The following is a 19,825-nucleotide window of genomic DNA, read 5'->3' on the forward strand; positions in this document are numbered from 1 at the left end:
TTTATTAATATACTCCTATTTAATATGCGTTGACAAATAAAATTTATTAATTTTAAAAATTAATAACATGAATTATTTAATTTTTAATGGAGTAATATGAGTAGAAGGTATATTAAAAAAATCTACATAAAAATTTATTCCTCATACGGTATTAATTATATATTTTTTAATTTATATAAAATAAAAGTAAGCATATATTTATGGGACGGAGGGAATAATTATGTTCTTAGAGTGAGCTAAAGGATTACATGATGGTGGACTAACCTTTTTTTTTTTTTTTTTACTTATTCAATGATTTTCTCTTTCAAGCATTAATCACTCTATTTTATAAAAAGAAAAAAAATATAAACTTAGGATTATTCAATGTAATTTAAGTGATTAATGAGTTTTTTTTTTAGAAAGAAGTGATTAAAAAAATAATTAGTTTACATTGAATATACTAAAATTAAGTTCATATAATGTACTATTAGCGTTATATATGAGATTGGATCAACTTTTTTTTTTTTTGTTTAGAAAGGCCGGGATTAAGGGAGTAGAGACTGAAACATGTTACTTATTAAGCAAGTAATATGCTTTTAATTATTGGACCAAATCAAGTTGGCTAGAATGATCTCATATTTAATCTTACCAAATGGGTGAAGACTTCAAATAAATTTTCAGTGATTATCACACTAGATTGATGTACATAATTTTTTTAAGTAGAAAGATATGTGTAATATTTTCTTTTATGAGAATGTATATTATTATAATTTTAACCCTAAATTAGGAATTATGTTTCAACACATAACCACACTGTTGATCACAAGGGTTGTAAAGACACTCTGGATAACTTTGTTGATCGCTATAGAGATATTGGTATCTCCGTTGTTGCTGGAGTGGAAGCTAGAGGTTTTCGGTTTGGCCCTTCAATTGCATTAGCTATTGGTGCTAAGTTTGTTCCTCCACGTAATTATAATATGAATTCTAGTACTATTAGACTAGATGATGTGACAAAATCTGTGGTAGAAGTTCTTGTACATGTTTTTGTTAAAATGTGGTGAGCATGTTCTTTGTTTAAGAAAAAATTCAGGAGTGGCTGTGATTTTCTTAGAGTTCAGTACTTGTAGAAATTCTTAGATAGTCTTTGGAATGCATTAGGAATTAGGCAAAAATTCTATTTAGACTCTTTTAAAGTTATTGTCAAATAGTCACATAAATCTTTAAAGTGATTCAGAGTCTATTTAAGTCCTTCAAATTTAAAAAAAAAATTAAATAAGTCCTTCAAATTTTAAAAATAGTTCAAATAAGTCATTTAACTTTTAAAAATAAATAAAAAAAGACTGAAAAATAATTTGCCTCTGAAATGAATTCAGCCAAAGCCATGCACCAAGCTCTTCTAATGCATATGAGATCCTCTTCAGCAATCCTGCATATCTAATTTACAATATTCTGACTGATATCTATTGCATCTTAGAGTAAATTTATAAGTTATTATTTACCAAATAATTTAAGAAATTTCTTTACATAAATTATGATCAAGATAATAAACCTATAGATCTTAAATCATTTGACAAAAATAGTAAAAGTGTTATTTGATTTAATTTTAAAATTTAAAGAGCTTGTTTAGGCTACAAAACACTTTAATAATTTATATGAATATTGACTCATATTCTGTCTCTCAAAGAACTTATGAATTAGACTTACAGTGCTAAGTTTGTTCCTCCACGTAATATTATTAACTTTATTTTTTTTAATAAGCATAAAAATTTTAAATCAGAAAAAAATAAGTAGCAACAAGGCGCACCGCCTACCCCAAACACACACACACACAAACATATATATATATATATATATATATATATATATATATATATATATATATATAGCCTCCCTTGTAAACTGCCAATTCAAAAGTCTTGCTACTCTGAGAACTTATAAAAGCATCTAAAAATATTAAAAATGTATCACTCTAATATTATTCGCTTTATTTTTTATTATTTTATAAGTACAGAAATTTTAAATTAGAAAAAAAATAAGTAGCAACAAAGCTGAATTAAGCTAACAGCAAAAACATTGACAAAAAATACGCCAAAACAAGAGTCAAATACAGAGAAATCATGCAGCAGAACAGGGACAAAGAAAACTAGCCCATAAAACGCTTAAAAAGAGGACTAAAAAAAAAAGTCACTATAAAATGATTTTCATTCCTGTAAAAGAAAACTAGTGTTTTTCTGATTGGATGAAATTAGTACCCTTAACCTACATTGTTCCAGGCAATGGATTATATCTTCATACCTACAATGGGAGATACAAGGCATTAATTAAGACTCAAACTATTACGAAGAATAGCAATACATAGGGTCTTGGAAGAGAGTTAGCAATGTGATGATGCATAGAGGATAAAACCACCAAATTAGGACTAGCAACTTCAATACCTTGCCAACCCATATTTGGTGGTGGCAGCGAATTGTGAGATTCATCATAGTCATTTCCTTGAGCCGACTGCTTCACCTCTATGTCCTCAATCATCTTTCACCATCGTGCCATTATAGGCATCTTCTCAAGTACTAGAACCACACAAGCTAACCTTACTTGAATCGTCGACAAACGTTCTTCTTCAATGTTTTTGTATCAAAAGTTATTGATCAAACACCTTCCATGACTACTAATCTCACCCACTTTGGAAGATCGATCCATTTCCTGTTCCTCTTCCTCAATTCGAGAATGTGTTGGTGAAGGGCATTGTGAGGGAGCTCTTCTAATAAGAACTTCCAACAAGAAGACTTTGAAAATGTATTCATCGGCCTTTTGTGAGGGTATTGATTTTTGCTTGCTATGGTGCCTTTTATGCTGCATGAACCAGTAATTTATTAAAAAATAGCTATAGCTAGATAACCAGCTATAGGAAACAGAGACACAAATCATGATCCAGGTAACAAACCAAATCTAGCAACATACTGCACTAGAACACTAGAAGGACTGCAGAACAAAATAAAACAGGACAGTCTGTGACCAACACCAAGCTAAGAAACAAAAGGCTACAATAGGAGAAGGGATAGCCTAAAATCAGAAATGCAAGCTACACTGTTAAATGCCATTCGTTCTTGTTTTTATTTGAACCAATAAAGCCCATTTTAAAAAAGAGTTAGAATAGACCTCTTCCCAATTATATATTCAATAATTTACTGTAGACGCTAATATTAATCTTTCATTTATTGTTTGAAAGCTTTTTTGAATTTTCGGTTTGAAACATAACAATTGACAGGCACAAAGACAATGGTCACTTTCACTCGAATATATATATATATATATATATATATATATATCTTATGGAATTGGATTTGGATATTCAAGTCAGTCACATCTGTAGGGAGGCTAATTTTAGTGTCGACTAGTTAGGAAATTTCGCAACTTTTTTCAGTTGGAGTTCATCATTCAGCTGCTCCTCCAATGGGTCTTAATTATGGAAAATTTAGTTGCACAGGCTGTATAAATTTATACATTCAACTAATTAAAAATTAAGGAATATTATTTTCTAATGAGATTCATCATTATGTTTTATAATAGGGTTTATTATTATTTTAATAATATATATCAATTATTAATTGAATAGGTATATGTACCCTAATTTAGGCAAGAAATTCCCCTTATTTTTTTATTTTCTTATGATAAACATATATGTATTTTGTTTACACTTAAAACGTCTAGTGTTGTTCTTTTAAGCTTTTGCTCCCATTTGTTAAAAAACAAAAAAAAAAGGGTTTTGTAACCATATATAAAATGAAGAGCATACAACACTAATACACGGGAATTAATATATTACATATCAAGAAAAAAATTTTAGGAATTCGACTTGTCAAAATTATTAGATTGATCGGCTTCATAGAGAAGAAGATAGCACATTCTTCATGATATTATGAGCCTTGCACATTGCCTCCAGTGGCTCAGCCTTAGGCATGGTGAGTCCAATTCCTTCAGACATGTCAATTTCCTTGTCACTTACCCTTTTCCAGTCAAAGCAATGAATCATAGACCCCAAACAAAAACCTACAACACGATTTCCAAGACCCACACCAGGACACGACCTCCTTCCAGAGCCAAATGGCAAAAACTTATAAGCCTCGGATCCTTGGCCTGTTCGACTCTCAAACCTCTCAGGTTTAAACTCATTTGCATCGTCCCAAAACTCAGAATCCCTATGTATAGCCCACACATTAACAAGCAGCATCGTGTTGGGTTCCACATGGTATCCTCCAACACTACACTCTCGGGATGATAAATGTGGAATAAGCAATGGACCTGCTGGATGCAATCTCAAGGTCTCTGCTATGATATTCTGAAGATACGGTAGCTTGGAAAGATCAGATTCTTCCATAAAGTGTTCTTCACCAATCTGTAAGTCCAATTCTTTTTTTGCTTTCTCCAAAACTTCTGGATGATTAAGTAGATTGGACATTGCCCATTCTAATGTCACAGCCGAGGTTTCGGTACCACCAAATAGAATATCCTATGCGTTTGATAATAAGAATTAACTTTTCAAACAGAAATTAATTAATTGGTTAATTAGTTGGAGTATATGTATAGTTCACTATTTAAAAAATTTTAAAAATTAGGACAGAGAATAAATTTTAATTTTTAAATGACTTGTCAGACTGCTACCTGTCACTTATATATAATACACTAAATTAATTAATAAATTTTAAATATAAATAATTATTTATTAATTAAAAATAAAAAATTTAAATATTTAATTTAATATATTATACTCAATTTTAATAAGGGTTCCTTATATGTAAATAAGAAAAATGAAAAATCTCACTTAATTATCGGGAAATTCGCATCAAATTTCGCATATATATAACATAAAATCATAATACTAATTAATTAACTTTAATTTAGATATTTTATTCTCAATCTATTGTTTTCTAAAGTCCATTTTAAAATAAAATAAATATATATTATCTTCTTAGTACATGGGTCAAAATATCTATTTATTTCCACATGCAAAAAATTTTGTCTTTTAATTTTTATATTATTAACACTAAATGCTAAAAAATCATATTTGTCCTACAAAATATATGGAGAATCTCCATCTAATCAAACAAAAATTAATGAAAACGAAAGCATCTAAAATCCAAACCAGCAGCAAGAACACATGCATACAAGGGCAAACAAATTATGTGAATCCAAAGATGAAAAGCTTAGAAATTAAGAGGTGTATCATCGGTACTAACCAGAACCAGGCCCTTGATAATTTCATCTGCATAATATTCTGGTTGTGATTCTTGCAAAGAAAGAAGATGACCGATCATGGTATTGTCCCTTCTGTCAGAACCTGCCTTGCCATCACACCGATGCTCGTCAATAAGATTCTGAAGTATTCTATCAGTTCTTTTGCCAAGTCTCATCGCTTTCTTCAAAAAACCCTGATAGTCGATCCACTGCAAGAAAGGCAAGAAATCTCCAACATATGAGGCTCCAGCGTATTCAAAAATCTCTGTCATCATCTCCCTGAATTGCTCTGCCTCTGCCTTGTTCATTCCAGTCACTTCCTCGCCGTAGTACCGCTTCCCGGCGACCATGCGCATGATTATGTTAAAAGTTAGCTCCATGAGCATTGGTTTCAACTCTACCTTAGCAAAATCATGGCTTGAGACACTATAGAGTTTGTTCAGGAAAATCTTGATTTCGTCTCTCCGGATGCCTGTGAACACGTTGAGACGAGTTGATGAGAAAACTTCAAGAGTGCTTATGCGGCGAAGGTTGCGCCAGTGGTCGCCATATGGGGCTGTTGCAAGGGTGGTGTTATTGTATGAAACGTACTTGCTTAAGGTAAAGGGAGGACGATTGGCGAAAACGATGTCATTTGTGGTGAAGCATTCTTCCACCGCGGACGGTGATGATACAACCATAACTCGGCAGGAACCGAAACGGAGAGAAATTATTGGACCATATTTATGTGAAAGAGTATGGAGAGATCGATGGAGGGGAAGGTTGACCAGATGGAGATGACCTATAATTGGAAGAGCAGGCGGGCTTGGTGGGAGGTTTCTGTGTTGTGTGCTTGTTCTTAACCAAAAGTTTAAGACAAGAAGAAGAAAGGGAAGAGCCGAAACCAGACAGAAAAACATATACTCCATTCTTTGTTGCTTATCCACAAGTCCCGCTACTACACAAGTATATATAATGCACAAAACAAGCAGCTAATTTATCTAATTTTTTTTAAAAAAAATTTAAGATGATTATGAAAAAAATTATTTAATATTAAAATTATTATTTTTAAAATTTTATTATTAAAAATAAAAAATAATATTTTAATTTTTTATTAAAATATGAGTATATTTAACCTTAATTAAAAAAATTTGTAATTATTAAAACTTAATTTTAAATTTATTTGGGCTCAAATAGAAGTAAATTAACTTAATTATTATTATTTTTTCATATGTATTCGCTGAGACTCATTCTTCGTTTCCCTTGAATTTAGTTTATGGAATACGAGAAAAAAGACAAGGGAAAATTTTGTAATTGAGTTGAATGTACCAATCAATGATGATTGGGATGCTTATAATAGATTAGACGTATTCATCAAGGTGCCTTATACTATTACTTTGTTTTCTTTCATTCATTTGTGTAGATTTTATTATTTTTATCATTAAATGAATTTTTATTAATTCATTCAATAATAATCATTTACAAAGTAAGATTTATTTTATTAAAAATAAACTAAGTACAAAATTTTCCATCACAAATTTGAGTATCCAATTAATTGAGTCAGATTGGAGATTTTTGGCTTGAGTCTAAGCAGACTTGTAGTTCGACCAGTTTTAAATATAATTTTTTATATTAAGATTAAATATATAATCTTTTAAGCTTTGCTCCCATTTGTTAAAAAAAAAAATAAAGGTTTTTGTAACCGTATATAAAATGCGGAGTACAACACATATACACGGGAATTAATAGATTACATATCAAGAAAAAATTATAGGAATTCAACTTGTCAAATTTATTAGATTGATCGGCTTCATAGAGAAGAAGATAGCACGTTCTTCATTATATTACGGGCCTTGCACATTGCCTCCAGTGGCTCAGCCTTAGGCATGGTGAGTCCAATTCCTTCAGACATGTCAATTTCCTTGTCACTTACCCTTTTCCAGTCAAAGCAATGAATCATAGACCCCAAACAAAACCCTACAACACGATTTCCAAGACCCACACCAGGACACGACCTCCTTCCAGAGCCAAATGGCAAAAACTTATAAGCCTCGAATCCTTGGCCTGTTCGACTCTCAAACCTCTCAGGTTTAAACTCATTTGCATCGTCCCAAAACTCAGAATCTCTATGTATAGCCCACACATTAACAAGCAGCATCGTGTTGGGTTCCACATGGTATCCTCCAACACTACACTCTCGGGATGATAAATGTGGAATAAGCAATGGACCTGCTGGATGCAATCTCAAGGTCTCTGTTATGATATTCTGAAGATACGGTAGCTTGGAAAGATCAGATTCTTCCATAAAGTGTTCTTCACCAATCTGTAAGTCCAATTCATTTTTTGCTTTCTCCAAAACTTCCGGATGATTAAGTAGATTGGACATTGCCCATTCTAATGTCACAGCCGAGGTTTCGGTACCACCAAATAGAATATCCTATGCGTTTAATAATAAGAATTAACTTTTCAAACAGAAATTGACAAGATAAAGCAGGCAGTGATAAGATCCATAAATTGATTAATTTGTTAATTAGTTGGAGTATATATACAGTTCACTATTTAAAAAATTTTAAAAATTAGGTCAGAGAATATATTTTAATTTTTAAATGACTTGTTAGACTGCTACCTGTCACTTACATGTAATACACTAAATTAATTAATAAATTTTAAATATAAATAATTATTTATTAATTAAAAATAAAAAAATTTAAATATTTAATTTAATATATTATACTTAATTTTAACAAGGGTTCCTTATATGTAAATAAGAAAAATGAAAAATCTCACTTAATTATCGGAAAATTCGCATCAAATTTCGCATATATATAACATAAAATCATAATACTAATTAATTAACTTTAATTTAGATATTTTATTCTCAATCCATTGTTTTCTAAAGTCCATTTTAAAATAAAATAAATATATATTATCTTCTTAGTACATGGGTCAAAATATCTATTTATTTCCACATACAAAAAATTTTGTCTTTTAATTTTTATATTATTAACACTAAATGCTAAAAAATCATATTTGTCCTACAAAATATATGGAGAATCTACATCTAATCAAATAAAAATTAATGAAAACGAAAGCATCTAAAATCCAAACCAGCAGCAAGAACACATGCATACAAGGGCAAACAAATTATGTGAATCCAAAGATGAAAAGCTTAGAAATTAAGAGGTGTATCATCGGTACTAACCAGAACCAGGCCCTTGATAATTTCATCTGCATAATACTCTGGTTGTGATTCTTGCAAAGAAAGAAGATGACCGATCATGGTATTGTCCCTTCTGTCAGAACCTGCCTTGCCATCACACCGATGCTCGTCAATAAGATTCTGCAGTATCCTATCAGTTCTTTTGCCAAGTCTCTTCGCTTTCTTCAAAAAACCCTGATAGTCGATCCACTGCAAGAAAGGCAAGAAATCTCCAACATATGAGGCTCCAGCGTATTCAAAAATCTCTGTCATCATCTCCCTGAATTGCTCTGCCTCTTCCTTGTTCATTCCAGTCACTTCCTCGCCGTAGTACCGCTTCCCAGCGACCATGCGCATGATTATGTTAAAAGTTAGCTCCATGAGCATTGGTTTCAACTCTACCTTAGCAAAATCATGGCTTGAGACACTATAGAGTTTGTTCAGGAAAATCTTGATTTCGTCTCTCCGGATGCCTTTGAACACGTTGAGACGAGTCGATGAGAAAACTTCAAGAGTGCTTATGCGGCGGAGGTTGCGCCAGTGGTCGCCATATGAGGCTGTTGCAAGGGTGGTGTTATTGTATGAAACGTACTTGCTCAAAGTAAAGGGAGGACGATTGGCGAAAACGATGTCATTTGTGGTGAAGCATTCTTCCACCGCGGACGGTGATGATACAACCATAACTCGGCAGGAACCGAAACGGAGAGAAATTATTGGACCATATTTATGTGAAAGAGTATGGAGAGATCGATGGAGGGGAAGATTGACCAGATGGAGATGACCTATAATTGGAAGAGCAGGTGGGCTTGGTGGGAGGTTTCTGTGTTGTGTGCTTGTTCTTAACCAAAAGTTTAAGACAAGAAGAAGAAAGGGAAGAGCCGAAACCAGACAGAAAAACATATACTCCATTCTTTGTTGCTTATTCCCGCTTCTATACAAGTATATATAATGTACAAAACAAGCATTCAGTTTATCGATTTTTTTTTTTTAAATTGAAGATGATGATGAAAAAAATTATTTAATATTATAATTATTGTTTTTAAAATTTTATGATTAAGAATTGAGAAAATAATATTTAATTTTTATTTAAATAAGAGTATATTCAACTTTAATTTAAAAAATTCTTAATTATTTAACTTAAAACTTAATTTTAAATTTATTTGGGCTTGAATAAAAGTACATTAACTTAATTATTATTATTTTTTCATATGTATTCGGTGAGACTCATTCATCGTTTCCGTTGAATTTAGTTTATGGAATATGAGAAAAAAGACAAGGGGAAATTTTGGAATTGAGTTGAATGTGCCAATCAATGATGATTGGGATGCTTATAATAGATTAGACCTATTCATCAAGGTGCCTTATCCTACTACTTTGTTTTCTTTCATTCATTTGTGTATATTTTATTATTTTTATCATTAAATGAATTTTATTAATTCATTCAATAATAATTATTAAAAATAAACTAAATACAAAATTTTTCTTCACAAATTTTAATATCTAATTAATTGAGTCAGATTGGAGATCTTTAGTTTGAATCTAAGCAGACTTATAATTCGACCACTTTTAAATATAATTTTTTATATTAAGATTATATATATTGCATATATATTATATGTAATAATTTTATATTAAAATAATCTGTGTGTCTTTCTTTTTTATTGTTTTACTTTTCTATCTATAATTTTAGTTTATCTTATCTTTAATGTCTTCATCTCATTTTTCGGTTAGAAGTTTCATTAAGAAATATTGCCTTTGAAACATGACAATTTGGCATTAGTAGGTATAGATCACTTTCACTTGGGAAGTTAAAATCAATGCTCAGTCAACTACTCTGTCTTTTATTTATTTATTTGATTGGAGAGCGGTGGCGGATTGGCAATGGCAAGTACCCCAATTCAATTGTACTCATTGAAATTTACATATGTTAGAGATAAGTTTTCAAAATTTTTAGAACATAAATATTTTTTAAATTAAAATCACAGCCCACAGAACACATGAATTATGGATAGATTTTTCATAATGGAGAGAGGGAAAATCTCAATTTTCTTTGTATTTGTATCTAATGAAAAAAAAAAAAAGAAAGAAATATAGCAAATAAGGATATCATTGCAACAATTTGTGGTGTATTGTAGGGGTTGTGGAGCTGTATGTAGTTGGTGACTCGGAAGAATAAGTATTTGTTTAATTAAGCTTGTAAATTTATTCAGCTGGCTGTGAGGGAACCAACGGAGGCTGAAGCAATGGGTGGCTTCAGAGAGGAGAAGAAATATTCCATTCTTTCATGGTATTACGAGCCTCGCATATTGCCTCCAGTGGCTTAGCCTTGGGCATGGTGAGCCCAATTCCTTCAGATATGTTAATTTCCTAGTCACTCGCCCTTTTCGATTCAAAGCAATGAATCATAGACCCCAAACAAAACCCTACAACACGATTTGTATTACCCATCCCAGCACAACACCTCCTTCCCAAGCCAAATGGCAAAAACTTCTAAGCCTCAGAACCTTGACCTGCAGAACTCTCAAACCTCTCAGGCTTTAAACTCAACTGCATCGTCCCAAAACTCAAGGTTCTTGTGTATAGCCCTTACATTAACAAACAGCCTTGTATTGGTTTCCACATGGTATCCTCCGACACTGCACTCTTGAATGATAATTGTGAAATAAGCAATGGACCTACTCGATGCAATCTTAGGGTCTTTGTTATGATATTCTGAAGATATGGTAGCTTGGAAAGATCATATTTATCCATCTAAGTGTTCTTCACCAATCCGTAACTCCAATTCCTTTTTTGAATTCTCCAAAAATTGGGTAATTTTTACAGCTCTTTTAATCTCTTTAAAATTCACCTTGTATTTCACTTTTATCCCTTAAATTTAATTTGTTCTTAAAAAATTCTTAAATTTTAATTTTATTTCATAAAAAATCCTTTTAACCTACTATCTCAGGTTTCAAATTATAAAACTCCCTCTAAGTTACAATGTGACAATTTAGAAATGTAATTTTAGTAATTTCTATTAAAAGGTAAATACTCATTCTTTCCATAAAGCATATCGTTATTATAGTATTAGAGTTTTTGTGATAGATCCAGATGGTAGTTGAAAAATCTCAGTTGTCCCACAGCTTATTGTTTGCAGGCGTGCCAGATACAGAGTATATCACCTAATTTTGGACTCTAACTTTTGGATCAAACAACTATGAGAATTGAATCTACTATACACGGCTTTGTTAATCTCACATGTAATTGAAATAAAAGACTGATTTGATTGATTACAAAATAAGTATAAGGCCTAAAATTAAATGCAAAGGTTTGGAAAAATAAAAATTAATAAAAATAAAAGATAAATAGAATACTAGAATCTAATTTGTATTGTTTGATTGAATTCTTGGGGGCTTTCACATTGCTACTCATCTGATATTTAATCTAAAAGACCCACCTTTACGTTTTGGAGTTGTTGACAAATTACTTGCCCACTACTTGTAACTCTTTTAGACTTCTCACAACCTTTGATAATTGTCTTTCTTCAGCTAACTACCCATTATTTGTTAACTTCTCCGAATATTTATCTTTTACTCACCAATAATTATCTATTAGCTTATCTTTAGGCATTTAATTGATTAAATTAATGAATTAAAATTAATTAAATTAATTATAAAAAAATCATTTAATTAATCTTAGACCTAAAGATAAAAAATTATTTTTTTAGTATAAATAAAAAAAAATGGTAAAAATTACCCAAAACTTAAGGATGATTAAGTAGATTGAACATTACTCATTCTAATGTCCCAGCTAGCCGAGGTTTCGGTACCACCAATATGATATCCTAAGTATTTAAGAAAAAAGCTTGCATTGGTGAGAATCTCGTCATATGTAATATACGAGAATTTTCTTTTTCTTATTCATATAAAGATTAGTTTTTTCATAAATTAAAAGAAATGAGTTATACTTTCCAGATGAGACAAGGCGAGTAGGTTTCGTGTGGGATCTATGTGGAGAGACTTATCCATCGTGTATCTTAACCCGAGTACACACAGGTCCATCCTCTACCTTGTATTGGGGAAGTTCCACTCACCAATTATTGAGTGCTTTCCATGGATGTGTACATTCATAATAATATTGATCTTATTTTTTATAATTTAACAAAATTTATTTTTTATGAGTGTGTCATACACTATTTCTTAATGCCTTAAATATATTTTATATTCGATTAAAATTAATTAAAAAAAATAATATAAAAAATAACTTTTCTATGGTTTTTAATAAGAATAAATAAAAATTAAAAACAATTTAAAATGCAAAACTGCATTAGACTGAACCTGACATTGATTTGAATCTCAGACCAACTACTCCAGATCTGGAAACATCCATTTTATATCAGAAAAATTAAGAATACTAAAAGAAACTCAGAAATAATTTTTCATAATTTTTTGGTGTAAAAATAAAACACAATAGAATAATATTTTTACTGCCCAATTTGTTTCTGCATTAAAAAAAAAATTTCACATCAGAAAAATTGAAAATATTATAGGGAGTCTAAAAATATTTTTTTTTTATAATTTTCTAATGTATAATTTTTTTAAAATAAATAAATAAATTTTGCATTAAAAAAAAAAGCTATAAGAATACATTATGTCCTTTGGCCATGCAGTGGTTTTGACCTTTGTCGGCTTGATCGTGATTTTGGAACATGACTTGGCTGAAGAGATCTCTTCTCCATCAAGTCGCGAATTTGAATAATGATATGTGTAAAGAAACCTGAGCTGTAGAGTTTCACCCTTAGTTGGCAATTATTTTTCTCCTCCCTCCCCTTTTGGGTAATTTTGTTTTGTGAGAAATTTTTGTTTCAACTGGTTCATTATAGATTCAAGATACAAATATGTAGGATGTATTGTTTAGTTGGGGTCTGATGGATTAGCTCTTGGTTGTAGTTTTGATTTTATCGTCTACTCTTAGGGCCCGTTTGGTTCGCACATCAAAATCGGAATCGAAATCGGAATTAGAATCGAAGGGAATAGGAAACGGAATTATGTATTTTTATTTATGTTTGGTTCATTGTGGAATCGGAATTAGATTCCTTTTCAAGCTGTTTGGTTTGCGCATAAAAACAGCGTAATCGGAATTAAAATTATTTTGCACCTGAATGAAAATTATTGTAAAATTTTCATAATTTTTAAATAATAGTTTAATTTAAATGATTAAATCTCATCATTCAAATAAAATAAGATAAAAATAAGTGCTAAATAATATTATTCCAAGCTAATATTATCATTCTAATATAACAAAAAGAAACCATAATAATTGTCTAACAAAATATATCCTTGACAAGTTTAACAAACCATCCAAAGTCAGACACAATGTTCATAACAAAAAGCTTGATAAATTTTTAAGCATGGTAACTTAACAAAATACAAGGTGCTTTGATTTCACCTATCATGTAGGAGGAATATCTCTTAAGTGCGCTCACTAAGAAGATTGATGATGAATTGTTTTCTTAGATTAGTAGGGAGTTCATAAAATACTTTACGCTTATGCTGCTCAGCTTTGAGAATAACAGCTGCATGCATAACTTCAGTTTCAGTCAAACCTTCAAGTTCAAGTAATTCATTCACCACCATTTTCTTTTGCTCAGTCACCCTTTTATTCTCATTCGCTTTTTCTTTCTCAATTGCATGTTGATCTACCCACACATTTGCAATGACACCCAAGTGTGTATTCATTTGTTCCATAAACATGTTGAAATTAGCAGGCATGTCATCATAATGTGAACTTTTTAATTTCTTTTCTTTGGAATTTTTGTGGTGCTTTGGCCTTTTGGAGGTAGAATGAGATGTAGATTGACTTTCTGAATGATTTCCAGTTATATCTTCAAGCAAGTCATTTTTATCAAGGTCAATTGCCATTTCTTTTTCCATGTTCTCTATGGCATCATCAAAAGTCTCAACACCTTTTCCAGTTGCCCTGTCCCTTCCCACCAACTTTCCAATCATATCAAATAAAGGAAATGCTACATTTATAATCCTTTGGCTTCATTATGGCTCTATTAACATGAAAAAAAATATAAAAGTATGTACGATTAAATTTCACATATACAACATTTAAAAAAAAAAAACTTAAAAAGTTCTTTCATAATGTACTAATCTTACCTTGCGCCATTCATCATAAACACTCTTCTTGCATTGTATCATTTTTCTTGTTTCATCCCAACCAAATCCAGATTTGTTCAACATATCTGCTATTGCATTATATTTTGCTTTCAAGGTTTTCCACCTAGAATCAATATGAGGACTAGCCTTCAAACCAGAATTAGGTAGTTTTGTATTAATCAATTCCTCAACCCGAAGTAGATAGCCATTCTTCCATCCATTTTCCTTCTTCCATTTTGGATCTGTAGCCACCTCCTGTAATGCTTCTACCAAGGCATTATCCTCTTCACTTGTCTATATTCTCTTGTTCTTACCTCTACCACGAGTAACTTGGCTACTTTCAACAAAATCCATCCTATAAAAAATGATAAAATAAATATACATACATATATGCACTTATGTTAGATAAATATTAGCAAAATGACAATAGTTTTGATTGATACATTAAAAAGTTATCACAAGTCCAAAAAAAAACACACCACAATTACAATGAGATACCAATCTCAAGTCTTTAAAATAACACACTAAAATAATCAAATAACAATAAAATGGTTCATCATAAATTCAATGTCTAACAGAATGAGCTTTAAAATTAAAGAATATTTGTTGGGCTAAGGAATTCTTAAAATTTGTCCAATGGTTAGATGTTTGAATTGTGTTGATGAACTCAACTTCATTATTAATACTTCCTTCCTCTTCATCTTCATCATCAAGAATTTCCTCTTCCATATCTGTTGGCATGAATCTTCTTATTAAATTATGTAATAAACAACATGCCATAACAATACGTCCTTGAGTTCGTATTGGATAGAATGAAGGACTCCTAAGGATTGACCATCATCCTTTAAGTAAACTAAAACATCTCTCTATGACATTTCTAGCTTTGGAGTGTTTCATGTTGAAATACTCTTCTGCTATTTGTGGTTGCCTTTCACCCCTCCATTCATTAAGATGATAACGTTGCCCTCTATAAGGGGTGAGAAATCCCTCGCAATTAGTGTAGCCAGCATCAGCCAAGTAATAGCAACCTTAAAATGTATAAAATGATGTCAAATTATACAATATATAATTCAAATTTAAAATTTTTAAAGAAACTATATATTTTATTATTAATTATATTTACTTTGAGGTACCTTTAAACCATTTGGCCTAGAAATAGCATCTCGAAGGACATGACCATCATGTGCTAAGCCCTCCCATCTAGGTAACACGTAAATAAATTGTATGTCGGGTGAACAAACTCCTAAAACATTCATTGCAAGGTTGCCCTTTATTGTTCTATATTTTGGTCTTATATCAGATTTTATAGACACACTAATAAATGTCCCATCTAATGCTCCTAAGCAATTCTACAAAAAAAGGATTAAATTAAAAAAAAAAATCATTAACTTGATCAAGGACTTGTGATGATCATTCAATGACTTAAGACATATATATGTACCTTGAAACATGCCCACCTATCATCCCTGCAGTTATCCGTTATAGGTGTAGGCCTCTTCAGCAACTCAGAATGCAATTTCATGATAGCTTTAAGACAAAGATTAAATTGTCTACTCACAGTTTCTCCACTCCTAATAAAATAATTAGCATTTGTTTTATTCTTTTTATGGTGAGCTAATGTGTATAAAAACATTGTAACTATCTCCTCCAGCTCCATATTTTGAGTTTGTTTCAATCCTCGAACATCTCTTAGCATCTCACAAAGAACATAAAAAGTATGCTTATTCATACGAATTTCATTCTTACATGCAACATCACTCTCTCTAATTATGGCATTTAAATTAGCTAATCTATTCCTTTTTTTTATCAGTTTTCTATTTTCTAGTCTAGGTATATGCATATGCATAAAATACCACTTCATATAAGCAACTACAACAATGTAAATCATATAAGAGTGACATACCAAAACGAGCCATTTCTATGCATGTTTCACAAAATAAGCAATTAACTTTAAGTAAAATAAAAAAGTCATCAAAAAACAAATAAATCTAACAATTAAGCAAGCAATATGGATTTATATAGTAATTAATAATTCCATTTATATAACAAATGGCATTTAAACTTAGGCCAATGGGTCATTTCCTATTACTTAAGTCACTGCAATTATATAAGTTACTGGATTTATATAAAATTAACTTTAAAGAATATGTAATATAATTTAATTTAATATAGGAACCAACTCTAAGCGTTTCAGTATGCCAATGTCTTTCTCCAGTATGACATTAATTTAATCAAGGAATAAATCCTAAGTTTGAATGTCCCAAATGCAAATAAAAAAAGCAAAGAACATACGATGAGGCTATTTGATTAAGGAACAAAAGATACAGAATTTTACTAGGAAAAATTAATATTCTCATAATTTAACATATTGTGGTGTTGTGAAAAAAAATAAAGAAAGAAATAAATTGCTATCACTTTATGTTAAAAAGAAATTTTATTTTGTAATGCCTAATTAATTATTTAGCTAGACAAAGTAATTTTATTTTTTTGAATAGTATACAATGGGGAGTATGTGGCCAATAAACTCTTACCTTTCGACATTTGATTAATGATAACAAAGAATCACAAGGTAGCAAAATGGCAAATTGAAATAATCAGTTTTAAAATATTCTCTTTCAGAATTTACAACTTTTTTCTTGTACATGCTCACACTTAAAATGCTAATTAAAAGAAAAAGATTAAGGATTAATTTAATAATAGTTTCATATTTCTAATTCCATATTCTCTGTTCCCATATTTTCATGATTTCATTCTCTCTATAAGACAAATCCACCATTATTAGTTATAGTGATTTAATTTCCTTTCTTCTTTTGGATTTTTTTTCCTAATATTTATTTGATTTACCCTTTCTAAATCTGTAGCTTTTTAATTTCTTAGACAACTTATTTACTTCCACCTTCAAATCATGCACAGATGATGGCTGATTCTTTTCATTCAAATTAATTATTAGAAAAAGAAAAAAAAAAGAAGTATCATAATGATTAATGATGAAATTTTTATTAGATTAATTAGGATCACCAACCTAAAATTAGATCTTTTAGTGTTGTGGTCTTGCCTGAACTTTCTGATCATGCAGATAAAGAACTTCTAAAATTTGATGCAAAAGGGCTCTCATGCATGACCTCGAGCTAATAGAGTTCATTATTTCTAAAGCTAGCAAACCATTCCATGAGAGTTTTTATTTTTTTTATTTTTTTGCAAATTTTTAAAATAAAAAGTGCAGATATGATTTAAAGATTGAACTTTAAGACCTTTAGCAGCTCCTAATGTTATTTCCATTGCTAAGAACCAATCTAATGGCTTTTGCTTTGGAGAAAGTTCTACTATATGGTATTCAAAAGATCCATAAACAATGTTCCAGCAATTAGATTAATGAGATTTAAAGATTATGAAGGCGCAGGAGACTCAAACTCACGCTTTTACCACAAATTCTCTGTTTTAGCAATATGCTCAAACTAAACTAGAAAAATGAATGCTATTGATGAAAAACAAGCAAGCAACAAGGTTTTACCCAGCAAAAAATAATATTGCAGTAGGAAAATCATATATTGGCAGCCAAACAACAATTCAATTTCTTCAGTTAAGACCCTTTATCAAACTAATCAAATCAATAATTATCCAATATAAAAAATTCACCACCCAAAGAACCCATACAATTTTTGGATCCAACGACTTCATATGTCATACCTAGATCATGATTATACTCTAATTCCCCAAAACCAAAGATACCCATACAGCCACAAACCATAAACAAGTATTAGCATGCATCAATAAGGGAATTAGGGTGAAGGGGCCTTGAGTTTCGTAGACAATGATATATGAGTTATAAAATAGAAGCAATAGAAATTGATGAAGGGAGAAAGAAGTTACCAGGAAGTGATTGTGAACAGTGATGGTAACGACGATGAAAAGTGATGAGAACGGTGGATTTAATATGAGCAGAGAGGGGTGGCGTTTATGGGAGCAAATGGGTTTCTTTCATTCCTGACTTTTGATTCCCTGATTAAATTTGGGAATGTTGATTCCCTTATTTGAGGGAATGACATTTTCTAACTTATGGGAATAGGAATGAGAAAAAGGTCTTACCAAACACTAACAAAGGGAAATCTCATTCCCATTCCCATTCCCGAGTTAAAAATCTTCCAACCAAACGGGGCCTTAGTTGTTGTTTCTCCTATCCTAACCAGGTTTTTTTACTTAACATGATATATTTTAAGTTGGTGTATGGGGGAGGCCTATTGACCAAGATTTAGTAAATGTGTCCATGTTAAATTTCCCTAGTTTCTTAAAATTATTAATAAAAAATTTATTTTGCTGATTAAACAAAAGGAACTTTTTTTAAAGGGAAGTGATTAAATGGACATTAGTTACGATTTATAGAATATATTAAGATTAAGTTCATATAATTAAACTACGTAGTACTAGCATTATATGTATGATCTACTATAAGAAATTGAATTTTTAATGACCATTTTTTTTGCAAAGGGTGCTAAAAGAGGTCACAATGAGGTAGCGTTAAGGATCAAATTTATTGTCAGTCGCATAATTTAAACAAAACTATAAACCTTTTACAAATGTGAAATATCTTATCGTTATTTAACTTTGATCATCGTCATTATTGAACAAAAATAAAACTCACCTATTCAAGGCTTTTTTTTGTTTTACCTCCATCCTTATTACGAAAAAAAAAAACTAAATTGTATATCCCTAAACTCTTTCCTCTCGCTCTCCTATCTTCTCCTCTTCTCATTTCTTGGATTAAGATTGATCCCTTTAGCAAATGGTGAATGAGTGTCTGCCTTCTGGTTATTTTTCTCTAACTTGCCATCGACATTAGCTACTACCATGGTGCAACTTTAAGTCTTTGTGTTGTTGCTGACGAATAATATGATGTTGGTGTCCTCCATGAAGCTTGCCTCTCCGATCTTGGTGCCATTGTTTCCCTTTCAAATCTCAAGTTTGTAGATTCCCTTTTAATCAATAATTACCTACTAAAATTGGATCTCAAATTGAATCCTATCAAATGGTTGAAGACTTAAATTAATTTTTTAATGATTAAAAGTAAGCTTATAAAGCTGCTCACTCTTTAGCAAGAGAGCTTTGTTACATGCTAGTCCTACTATGTGGTATGAGTCTTCAGGCTTCTTATATGAGTTGTTGTCTTTTAATGCTTTTCAAGTTTTTTTCACTTAACATTGAAGGTCCTTGATTGGGTTAGTGTGGACCTTTTTTTTATAAGGAAATGAAACTTTATTAAAATAAGAAGGGGGACAGAAGAATAGAGCATCTCACA

General features: G+C 30.9%; 2 protein-coding genes across 2 annotated transcripts; both read right to left on the reverse strand.

Annotated features, from left to right (window-relative positions):
- Positions 1-3,731: 3,731 nt before the first annotated feature.
- Positions 3,732-6,119, reverse strand: LOC131174789 (cytochrome P450 81Q32-like). The gene is made up of 2 exons (XM_058138741.1): positions 5,214-6,119; positions 3,732-4,486 (listed from the first exon to the last, which is right to left on the reverse strand). The coding sequence occupies exons 1-2, from the start codon at positions 6,117-6,119 to the stop codon at positions 3,860-3,862; spliced, it is 1,533 nt and encodes a 510-aa protein (XP_057994724.1). The 3' UTR covers positions 3,732-3,859.
- An 803-nt stretch (positions 6,120-6,922) lies between these two features.
- LOC110653080 (cytochrome P450 81Q32) lies at positions 6,923-9,305 on the reverse strand. The gene is made up of 2 exons (XM_058138693.1): positions 8,393-9,305; positions 6,923-7,627 (listed from the first exon to the last, which is right to left on the reverse strand). The coding sequence occupies exons 1-2, from the start codon at positions 9,296-9,298 to the stop codon at positions 7,001-7,003; spliced, it is 1,533 nt and encodes a 510-aa protein (XP_057994676.1). The 5' UTR covers positions 9,299-9,305; the 3' UTR covers positions 6,923-7,000.
- Positions 9,306-19,825: the final 10,520 nt, after the last annotated feature.

This window comes from Hevea brasiliensis, chromosome 16 (assembly GCF_030052815.1).
Source record: "Hevea brasiliensis isolate MT/VB/25A 57/8 chromosome 16, ASM3005281v1, whole genome shotgun sequence".
In the NCBI taxonomy this organism is placed as follows: domain Eukaryota; kingdom Viridiplantae; phylum Streptophyta; class Magnoliopsida; order Malpighiales; family Euphorbiaceae; genus Hevea; species Hevea brasiliensis.